A 12153-nucleotide genomic window follows, 5' to 3' on the forward strand; every position below is an offset into this window, starting at 1 on the left:
ACAATATATATTGGTAATTTTGATTGTTATTATAAAGATACTTCACTATACATAAAAAAAACAAAAATACAACAATGCATCAATAAATGTTTTAAGGCATAAATTAAAGCTAAAAACTAGCCGAGAGCAGCCCTGCCTGCAGTTATTCATTATGGTGCCGTTTTCTCAAGATGACCAGTTGATTATTCTTCTAATTCGATAACGGAGCTCTTTTCTTGAAAAAATAAATAAATAAAACTCGGCCTTTAGTTTTTTTTAAAGATCACAGACGTGTTGTTACTAGACGAGCTTTGCTTTCTGAAGAACACAGGGTGATGAAGGCAAGCTTAAAAAACAAGCATGGCCTCTCTTGGCTTACCTAAAAAAATTGTATTTTAATTATGGAAAATGATTGTGTTTTTATGTCTCAGTTATTTTACAGTAGTTTAAAGGCACCTCAGCTGCATAAAATACATTACTGTTCGTACATTATTATAATTATTTGGTGACTATTAACTGCAAAAATCTTTTCTGCATAGTTTTAAACAGGTGCCAGTAACTCAAGGAGTGGTAGTCTGCCAATTAGAAGGTCGATAGTTTGATGACATTCTAAGTAACATAAAAACATCTCCCCTTTGCTGATAGACATGAAAATAACTTTAACATTCAAGGAAAATAGTAACAAGCAAGCCAACTTTCAGTTGCACGTATAATGTAGATGACATTACTCTACTGGTCCAGTCCAGAGTCCAGACTAAACATGGAGAAGCAGCATTTAGCTGTTATGCTGCAAACAAGTGGAACAAACTGCCAGTGGAGATTAAACTTTCACCAAATGGAGACATTTTTAAATCCAGGTTAAAAACATTTCTGTTCTCATGTGTCTATGCATGAAATCTGCACGATATCTTTGAACTTATCTGGACTGTTGCTTGTTTTTAAATTCATTTGAATTATTTTATTTGTTTCTCTTTATATTATTTTATGTATTTTAATCAGGGTGTATACAGGTATAAACAAGTTCAATTTAAGACTTTTCAAGACCTTTTAATACCACTTCTAAATTAAATTTAAGACAAACGTACGATGGAAATACCAAGTATTTCCAAGTAAACACATTGACAGTATGGTAAAATGACAAATGACGGTTGAGTTTAAGAACCTCGGCTAAATGTGTGTCATGCGAAAAGATCACAAAAATGTCATCACTGTCCTAAATTAAATTTATTACAATACTTTCAGAACATTTAAGTCCCATGAACAAATGCTTATAAAATCAAGTAAATATATTTAAAAAAATTAATAAATTAAGACCCATGTAATCTGAATTTAAGACAATTTAATACTTTTTAATGTCTTATTTTCAGGAAAATTGATTTACGACTTTTTAAGACTTTTTAAGGACCCGCGGCCACCCTGTTTAATGCTTCTTCCACTCCCTGCTGCAATGCTTTTATTTTATGTAAAGCACTTTGAATTGTTTGTACATGAAATGTGCTATATAAATAAATTTGAAGTGATTTGATTGGATTTGATTTGATTTATTCATTTGAGTATGTGAAGCATAAATTACTCAGAATCAATAAACTTTTTAGATCTGGTTCTGGTTTAGGTTCTCTATAAAGACCATCTGTAGTGGAAAAAGCCTCAGATGCATCGCCAACACACACACTTCCATCTCCTCTCCTCTGGGGTTTCACACCCAGGATACCAGGGACTAGCTACCACCCCTGCTTGGCCATGATGGAAACAGCGTGACAGTCAGATGTCTTGCTGAGAAGACTGATGACAACATCCCATTTGCAACTCCACAGCGAAGTGAGCTGCTTCCAGACAGCACACACCATGTGCAGTTTGTGTGTGTGTCCACTCCTATTCTGTATGTGTTAAAAAAAGCAATTCAAGAATGGTGAGATCAACACATGTGTTTTGCTTGCATTTTGTAGACACGTGCAAAATCACTGAATGCAAAAGCTGAAATGGAGGACAATGCTGCACACAAGCAAAACAATTTGCACTGATGTTACAAAGTATAAAGACCTAAAGTGAAGAGCCATATAACCACAAGAATGATTGTAACTAAAGAATTCCCTGTACCATGTGCGATTGCATTTATATCATAGGTTAGTGATATAATTAATTAGCTGACCTAATAATGCAACAAAAACATGGATGACGTAAAAGATCTATGTTTGTAACTGTGCAGCTCTGGGCCCAACAGAGCTCTACTGTTAAGAGAGCCGTTATACACTGGAAAAAATGCCCCTCCAAAAATAAGTAAAAAAACAACAAATAAAAGACGTTTTTGCTTGAAATAAGCAAAAAAATCTGCCAATGGAACTAGTGAAAATCGGCTTGTCCAGATTTCTTGAAATAAAATGTGATATTTAGGACTTTTGAGATAAAAGTGATCTTGAAATTAGCTTAAAAACCTCTTCAAATGTAAAAAAAAGCTTGTTTCATATGATATGGGACTCAAAACAATTTGTTTTCAAGACTTTTTCATTTAACAAGATATTCCAGATGTATTATCTTCAAACAAGTCCCTATATCTGACTGAAATAGTGCTTGTTAGGCAGTTGTGTCTTATATTAAGTGTCTTATATTTGAGATATTTGGACTAGAAATGAGACAAATATACTTGGTAAGACTTTGATTTTTTCCAGTGTAGCTGGCCTCTAAAGAGCAATAACGCTGTGTGACAGAGTGATAACATAGTGATAAGAAGACACAACGCCTTTTAAGTGAACATGGAGTCCCAGCTGTGTCTGTAATGAGCTTCGGAGCTTCTACGGCCATGTTGTGGGGCAACCTAGAGATGGTGGCTGACCTACTTGACCTAATTTTACATTATTTAAAGTATTTTTGGCGCAGGGTTTGCCATTCCAAGCCTATTAAGATGACCACATTGTGAAATGCAAAATAGAGACACACAAAGAGAGATAGAGAGAGACTTACTTACCTAGCCCAATCACCAGACAGAATTACAGCTGAAACCCCTGTTGGCTATTAGTATGGCCCATACCAATTAAGACGCTAAGCGAATCTCAAGTGCTTTGGAGATTGAAGCCCACTGTGTATAATGCTTCCTAACCGTAACACCATACTGGAAACCATGTCAGTCCCATTTCCAGCATAAAGTATACCTTTGTGTGCAACCCACCCCCCCAACTTCTCTTCTATTAAAACCTGAGAGTCTTCAATTAGAGCCATTTGCATTTTGGTAATATCGTAATTGCAGTCGCAGTCATTAATAGCAAAGTGGAAAATTAGTGTGGTAGGCCAGGCTTAATCCAAAGCTGAGGGAGAACACCCAATCCACTCTTTCTCCTTACAAGAGAGGACGATATTGGCTGGGCCTGTCATGGCACCAGGGCTGAGCTTTATTAAATGTGACCTGGATCTAAGTATAACTCAATAACTAAAAATAAGGAAGTCATTAAGAGCCATCTGTTAATGTGGAACTGTTGTTGTTGTAGGTTCTCTAATCAATTTAAAAAGGGCGACTGCTCCACATCGCCATTTAAAAAACTTAAGGTTTCTGTTCGTATAGACACCACAGCAGGGTACTCTCACTGCTGGGAAAAGAAAAGAAAGTAAAAAAAAAAAGTTATATTCAAATGTAAGTTTTATTTGTGTCAATTGTGTGAGCTCTTGAAAGTGAGGAAAGAAAGGGAAAGAAAGGAAGATGGAGAGAAGGAGAAAGGAAAGAGAAAAGGGGAAGGGAAGAAAAAGGAAAGAAAATGACACACTTGGTATTTTTAACTAAGCTCAGAAACAGAAAGAAGTTGTGCAAAATTTGGTATGAAGTGTGTTACATCTGTGAACAGCGCCTATTTTAAACTGCAGCATTTTGGTAGTAACAGGTGGTGGTTTGGGGGCTGAAATGTATTCTCACGCCTTCATTTTGTCATGTTTTGGTATTGAACGTTTTATTTGGGGTTCTTTGTTGGGTTTTTTTGTTGTTTTTTTAAATTGGGCTTATTTCGGGAGTGGTCAGACCAAGAAGTAAATATATAATATATTAAAGCTTGGGGAGTTTTTTTTTAATTTTTATTTCCTTTCCTTTTTTTAAATATTTTTTTTAACAGCGTGCACATGTCATGCAAGATTGAAACAAGGAAATAGCATTTATTGTCTTCACGGTAAAAGGGGTGGTGTATAAAGTGTAACTGTAACATATTGTATATAAAAAAAAAAAAAAAAAGTAAAAAAATATATGTTCTATTCAAAAGTTTTATTTGTGTAAATTGTGTGAGCTCTTGAAAGTTGTGATTTTTTTTTTTTGCCATTAAATGTGAGTGTGCAATGGGGCCAAAAAGGTTATTAAGAGAAAAGAAAAACCACAGAGCTGATATTGAGATCACTGAATGAAAGACGCTCATCAGTCCATCAGAGAGCAATTCAACAGGCAAATTACTTTCAGTGTCCAGGGACCATGTAAGTGGGGAACGGAACCATGTTAACACGAGGTTCATTAAGAGAAAATGATTGTTCTACTATCATCTGATTTTCTCTGAAAAGACAAAACAGTTGTTTTAATTAGCTATTAATGAGGATTGATTCTGTAGTTTACGGTTCTACTGTAGCTTTGATCATAGCTAAAGATAATATCTAAGGATAAGTTCAAAACTAGAAGATAAATCTCATGGACTTCACCCTGATGATCATTTTAATTTAACCAAGTAAAAATATTAGAGTTGGTCGTCCAATACCCGGAAGGTTGGCGGTTCGATTCCCACTCGCCACTCAAAGATTGGTGGAACTGATAGCTGAAGGGGTGTCAGTCCACCTCCTTGTCACGGCTGAGCTGCCCTTGAGCAAGGCACCGTACCCCCCCCATGCTCCCCGGGCGCTTCATGGCTGCCCGACGCTCCAGGTTGGCATCTGTCTCTGAGTGTGTGACCCTGTGCATGTGCATGTGCATGTGCATGTGCGTGTGCATGTCAACAGGTGCCAACCTGGATGGGTTAAAAGCGGAGGACAAATTTGGTGTGTATGCATGACCAATAAATCAGATCTTAATCTTAGTCTTAATGAGCCTATGTTTTGTAAACTAAATATTTTTCTTCTTTTTTTAGGAAGCCAGAGTGGAATTGTGGCTTTTCCCCTTTTTCTCCTTTAAGGCGAGACACGGCAGGCAAAAACAGGGACTTTTCATGCAGTGGTCAATTGTTAGATTTTGGGCCAGTCTACTCCTTCAATATGTGTTATTTCAAAACATAAATTAAAATGTTTATTTCATCACATTTTGTTTAATCGCGGCAGTACGTTTGTCCAAATTTACCAAAATGAATTCCCCTATTTAAATCTTTAAATGCCGTTTTTTCCAGTATCAATATCTCAGCCTATGGAGCACCTACTAACACCAAACTTTCCAGTTATACACTTAGCAGTATTCTGAAGATATTTACAGAAGGATTTGTTGATAAATCATTCCTGGCCTGATTTATGTGACATTATAATAAAAAAATATGACGAAAATGAATGTTTTTTAGGCTATGGGCAGTATATTTTGATTTCCTAGGAAATGAAAGCAGATATCCTGAAATCCCTCTGTAACTTTCTTTTCATTTTGTGTGTAAACAAAATGAAAACAGAATTTTGCACCTGGCTTTATCATATGTTCAGATCTATCTTCAGGAAATATATGCAAATCTGCGCATATTTAATGAGATAATGTCTTATTTGCATAATTAAACAAACAAATTTCTAAAACATGTAATACATTTTTTTCATACTTGTATAAGTAATCAACTGAGGAAGTTTCATGGTGATATCTATTATTTTAAAATATTACCCTATTCACCTGTAGTGTCTCGCCTTTTTCCTCTGAAGTACAACATTGTAAACTTACTTCACACAACTCGCAGCTTTGAATATCTTAGAATTTTAAATAAAAAATAAGAATTTAAAAAATTACAAATTACTAGTATACTGATCGATATAATAAAAAAATTCCCCCCAAAAAAAGAAAGCACACACACAACTCTATTGACATATAAACCTGGCCAATGTGATGGTCACAGCAGACTTCCCTAACAACGAAATGCAAAGGAGCTAATACTTCTTTAAAACCTGTTTTCAGTGAATGTGTTGGTGCTGCTCGTGGCCCACTTACTTGTCCCACCCAAGGATCTCCATCTCAGAGATGAGCTGATAGTAATACTTAGGGGGCGGAATGGAACGACATTCAGGTCGGCTCTTTAGCCCCACCTCCTGCAACAACACAGAGGGCTTCTAAATTTAGCCCCACAATATCATGCACATAATAACTTCACCACCATCAAACCTAGCCTTTCTGCTGGAGTCAGACAATGTAAATACAGCTAAAGTGAATTCGACCAACTAAACCAGCTCAAAAGCACTTTAAATTGATCTAACAAAATCAACATGTACACTTGTTCCTCATAATCAGGGCTATTCAGAGGGCCCAGAAGCTCTCATTTACTTTGTTTCCATAAAGCAACAGTGTTATTGTGGCAGAGCTGACGAGCACGTCCTTTTCCTCACCAAAACGGTCTTCAGCTCCAGAATGAAACTGACGAGATTAGCCGACTGCTGCAGCCTCTGTGAGAAGTCAAAGCAACGGAGAAAAGACGTGTTTAAATGAAGAAGTAATGAAGTGACAGTGTCTATTTTTTTTTTTTCCTTTAGCCAGCATTCAAATCAAACAGTGTCTGTGATTAATGGGGGCTGCCACCAGTTTTAATAATTAATGATGGCTTAAAGGCTGTGAAAATAATGAACTTTGCAGCCCAGGGTGAAATATCAATCTCATCCAAATAACCCAGAGGGACCACATAACAAATAGGGACATTTTCCAGCCGATATTAATTAAACGGTGAAGTACATACAAGTACAAACATACACACCAACACACACATATATATATATATGTACACGTACACACACACTTGCCACAATGCAGTAATAGAAAGCAAAAATGACTATCTGAATCACAAACACAACACATCTGTAGATACTATAAGACTACATGCAAATTACTTATTCATTTTTTACCTGCTTCAGTATGTGCTCATATCCACTGAGCAGGTGTTTTAACTGCCAACAGCAGCATAGCCTGCAGAGACAAAGTAACAGTATACACATATTCTCTGGTTAAATGAGCTCATTATTCACATATCATATTACTTCAATTGCCAGCAATTCGTAATAAGAAAGTACAGAAAGTAAGGACTTTGTACCTCGCCCGCTTCAGTTGTCCGTCTGGCGGAAGTAGTATTCTCATTCTGAAGTCTCTTCCCTATAAAAGACATTTCTTAAAGTTAACCTTGTAGCACCCAAGCATATGAATAATCACTGAAAGAAATCATTTAGGCTCTTCTTGCATCTTTTTGGGTGGGAATAAACCAATATTTTTGGAATTGGGCTATTTTTGATCATTTTAGGCAATGTTGCATATTTGCATCTGTGGGCTTTCCTGATTAATTTAGTTCACAAAACCAAGTCATTCTCTGCAGATCGTTTGGACAAAAAGGTTTTAGTGAAAGTTCACCAGTAACTGCTGCTACCACAATAAAATGTATATAATAAACCTTTATTGAACATTCTTAATACAAAGTGCGGAACGCAACCATCATAAACTTTCCATTCAACAACAAATCAAACAGATTTCACAGATCTTTGTTGTGAAAAAGTGAAGCACATATAAAATGCTAAAAATGTAATGTAAATAAAAAATGTGCACATGAAGCTCATAAAAAAATGCAAAAAAATAATCATAATAATACAATTTGGAGAGCTGAGCTCCCATTAGCGCTGTGAAAGGTGGACAAAGCAGACCACACCAAACGAGAGCAGAACCAACTAGAACAGACCACCGCAAAGCAGAGTGTCAGTTTTTAAATGAAGACAAAACTGAGATCATTCTGTTTGGGAGCAAAGAGAAGAGGGTCAGCGTTGGTAAATATCTTGAGACTCGGGTTCTTAAGTTCTTAAGTTCGTAACCTCGGAGTGTTGATAGACTCAGATCTGACTTTCAGCAGCCACATCAAAGCTGTCACCAAGGCAGCTTTTTACCACCTCAGAAACATCAACAGAATTAAAGGTTTCCTCTCCCAAACAGACCAGGAGAAACTCATCCATGCATCCATCTCCAGCAGACTCCATCACTGTAACGCTCTTTTAACTGGACTTCCCACAAAGAGCATTAAACATCTGCAGCTCATCCAGAACGCTGCTGCTGGAGTTTTAACCCGGACTAAGAGATCTGAACACATCACAGCAGCTTTAAAATCTTTACTCTGGCTTCCAGTCAGTCACAGAATAGATTTTAAAAGCCTGCTGATGGTTTACAATCTGTGATGTGTTCAGAGAATATAAAGCCAGCAGAGCTCTTAGATCCAAGGACTCAGGTCAGCTGGTCCAGTCCAGAGTCCAGACTAAACATGGAGAAGCAGCATTTAGCTGTTATGCTGCAAACAAGTGGAACAAACTGCCAGTGGAGATTAAACTTTCACCAAATGGAGACATTTTTAAATCCAGGTTAAAAACATTTCTGTTCTCATGTGTCTATGCATGAACTTATCTAGACTGTTGCTTGTTTTTAAATTCATTTAAATGATTTTATTTGTTTCTCTTTATATTCTTTAATGTGTTTTTAATGCTTCTTCCACTCCCTGCTGCAATGCTTTTATATTATGTGAAGCACTTTGAATTGTTCTGTACATGAAATGTGCTACAAATAAATTTGATTTGATTTGATTTTAACGTTGGATCAACAGCAGCCTTGGAAACCAACGCGTTTAATGCTGATTAGCTTTTGTAAAGTGTAAAGATGATGTAAAGTTTCTTTCTATGTTCGAATGTTTCATGGCAGTTGGGACAACTTTCAAAATACGACGTCACAACTACGTTGCGTTCTAAGACGTACGTGTGATAGTGGGAACCATGGGAACCAATATAATTGATAAAAAACTGATAACGTTTCATATTTATGACGATTTCACATCGGTTTATGAACCCATCTGTCGTTCAAATGCATCATGCTTTATGGCGATAAATCTTTCATTTCGTAGATAATAAAAACGCATTTGTCCTTTTAACAAAGAATAACTGATATATTACAACAACAACATTACCAGGACGGTGATAAATCCATCAAAGAAGGTTTTCTCAGTGTTGAGAGGTAAAAGAAAAGGGTTGTCTTTCTCCAATGAGCCCTCCATTGCTTCCTAGCTACAGTTAGCGAGCCCCACAGAAGAGATTAGCAGATAATGTATTATTTTCGGTCTCTCGGTAACCTTAATCAGTCACTTGAACTAAGATAACTAACCTAAAACGCCTGTTAAACACAGACTTATCAAAGTAAAATCCAGAGTTTACATCCCGCCGCCAGAAGCGAAACAGTGACGTCATGCAGCTACCTTCACAGCCTGCAAAAACTATCGGAATTTCGACTTAGACCATTCAACGAAACCGATTTTTAATTTTTTTTTTACCAGCACATTTTGATATGTCATAACAGGAAATGCAAAGGTCTATCAAAGATGGCTGTACTTAGGGTTGCCAACTCCCTGAAAAATAAACAAGGGACACCTCATTAGAAGGGCCGGCCGACACGATTGCCTTTACCTTTCCTGGCCTGGTGAATTTTTTAGCCCCTTTTTTTATGAGTGAAAATATTTTTTAAACTATTTGACTCCAACCTGAATTGAATTAGATGCATATTTTTTGAGTGACATGGACACATGGAAAACAAATTATTATTTAGGAATTCACTTTAATACAAAATAACAAAATTAGCTGAATAAAATAACTATCTTTCTTAAAGGAGTAGTACATTTTTTTTTTAAACCTGGACCTTATTTCTGGCATAAAATACGTTCATCTACTCACCGATAACAGTTTGGTGAAAGTCGGCGTCCTTCGGAAGATATTTAGATCACTGGAGATCCGTTTACATCCATTTATTATCGGTCTTTATTTCACCAATACTTTAAGACCAATGAATGAATGAACGTGTACTATTGCGCTGTTAGCTCAGCTGCCGTGTTGTTGTTATTTTGTAGCAGAGTGGTGCAAAAAGTCTACATTAAGTGGTTTCAAAGAGTTACATGGTTCTGTAAAAGCATTCAGAAAACAATACAGCAATGTACTGATATTAGAAAACGTACTTTGTACTTTTGAATACTTAAAGGCCTACAGAAAGGTGATTTTTTGCACAAAACTGAAATAGCAGATCGATTCCTTATATACCATGGAATTTTTTTATGATTTTAAAATAATTTTAGGCCCCTGGATAGTCCTGATTAGGCCCAATAAACTATCACCACATTTGACTCGAATTTGGCAAACTGGAACGACAGGTGCGTGACGTCACGAGTGCCAGCTGCTGGAACAACCCCCAGTAGTTCTAGTAGCGAAGCCAGCAGTTTGCCAGACCTGGACAGCTTCTTCACGGCAAATTTCGATGTGTGCCGCGGGACGTCGCTTGGAAATATAAAACGTTGGGTTCAGTGCAGTTTTTATTGCGAGTAGATATACGAAGTGCGTGTGTTGCCCTCAGCAGCAGCAGCTCACACCACCGGGGACAGAGGAAGCAGAGAGACCTGCGGTCGGACAGGAATCCACCTGGCGGAGAGCGAACACACTCTCCGCCAGGTGGAGAGTGGAAATCAGCCGGCAGAGCGATCATGTCCACGTCGGGGCTCTTGATGATCGCTCTGCCGGCTGATTTCAGGGCAACCATCCCGCGGTGTGTCCGCTCTCCGCCAGGTGGATTCCCCCTGAGTGTCCGCACCGCAGGGAGCTGAACACGGCGGGATGGCTCCGGCTGATTTCACCAGAGAGGAGGCAGGCGGACAGGGAGGCACAGACACAAGACCGCGGGTCTCTCTGCTTCCTCTGTCCCCGCAACATTTGAAACTTTTCAGGTGAGAAAGTAGTCGTTTAGATCCCCAACGTGTTGAAAACCTGACAAAATACCGGCTGTTTACCATTTTGTTCCGACGAATTCGGCGCTACTAAAGCTAGCCGCAGTGAGCAACGCACTTTCGGTTATTTTGACAAAATAAAATACCCGTTGCCTTTTATCATAGGGAAAGCCATTACGTGCTGTTGTTTTGAAAACAGGAAGTGAACCTACCCTCGTTGTAGCTAGCTTGAAACTGCCGTTTTGACAGGAAATACTGGGTTGCCGCCGTCCTGCAGTGCTTCTGTCTCGGCTTGTATGGTGTCGCAGGGCAACTGATTTGTCACTCACAAAACAAGTTAAATTGTCGCTAGATTCAGCCAGATTGAGCCCGAAAGTCGCTAAATCGCTAGATTATTTTTTTTGTCGCCAGAGATGGCCAAAAGTCGCTAAATCGAGCGACAAAGTCGCTAAATTGGCAACACGGCAGCCAGGAAAAACCATGGCACTTGTGACGTCGCACGGAAGCCCCGCCCCCAGTCTGGAATTCCAGGAAGGTTTCCTAGCGGCAAATTAAAAATCGCAAATTTCATGCGTTTATGAAATGTTTTGGTGTAGAGTCCAATGATCATTATTGTTCCTCTGTGTATGTATTATCATTATGTATTGGGTGTAGTGTCAACTTTCTGTAGGCCTTTAAGTATTTTTAAAAGTAAGTTCTTCAGTATTTTGACTTGAGTAAAATTTTGAACTTGTAGTTGAGTAAGATTTGACCATGAGTATTAATACTTTCACTCAAGTATTGGAGTTGAGTACTTTGTCCACCACTGCTTAAAGCAGTGTCTGCTCGAGTCTCGTATCGTCCCTTTGCTGCATGTCGTTTTCCCCCTCTCTGCTTCCTGTCTCTCTTTACTGTCCTATCCATAGCATAAAAGCCCCTAAAAATAATATTAATTAAAAAAAAAAAAATGAGGTGACTCTCATTCAGTGAAGATTTATCAATAAGAAAAAAACTATGAACAAAAATATTCAACAACATATTTCTCATGAAAAAAAATTGAATAAAGCAATCTCAAATTATGTACCTTCCCCGTCCTGTTGTCCTGCCTTTCATTCACACACGTGTACTGTCTTACCCAAAGGACATTTTATTGCTCTTCTCTTCAAATAATATCTTCATAGTTCCTCTCAAACTGTGTCTACTAACATCAGAGTCCACTAAGAATTTTGCTTTATGTCGTCCAACAGCCTGTCCATCACAAGAGCAAATATGAAAGGACTCACAGCTGACCCTATGT

At 37.9% G+C, this 12153-nt stretch overlaps 1 protein-coding gene across 3 annotated transcripts in view; it reads right to left on the reverse strand.

Annotated features, from left to right (window-relative positions):
- Positions 1–9349, reverse strand: part of fancl (FA complementation group L) — a 29541-nt gene extending 20192 nt beyond the window's left edge. For 2 of the 3 annotated variants that reach the window (XM_075474472.1, XM_075474465.1), the window contains exons 1-5: positions 9084–9349; positions 7188–7246; positions 7003–7063; positions 6493–6549; positions 6101–6198 (exon numbers count right to left, since the gene is read on the reverse strand). In XM_075474472.1, coding sequence (XP_075330587.1) covers positions 6101–6198; positions 6493–6549; positions 7003–7063; positions 7188–7246; positions 9084–9170 — 362 coding nt within the window. In that variant the 5' untranslated portion in view covers positions 9171–9349. The remainder of the gene's footprint in view (positions 1–6100; positions 6199–6492; positions 6550–7002; positions 7064–7187; positions 7247–9083) is intronic. The other variant, XM_075474478.1, reaches the window with a different exon arrangement.
- Between the last annotated feature and the right edge of the window lie 2804 nt (positions 9350–12153).

The sequence above is a fragment of the Odontesthes bonariensis genome, chromosome 2, assembly GCF_027942865.1.
Source record: "Odontesthes bonariensis isolate fOdoBon6 chromosome 2, fOdoBon6.hap1, whole genome shotgun sequence".
In the NCBI taxonomy this organism is placed as follows: domain Eukaryota; kingdom Metazoa; phylum Chordata; class Actinopteri; order Atheriniformes; family Atherinopsidae; genus Odontesthes; species Odontesthes bonariensis.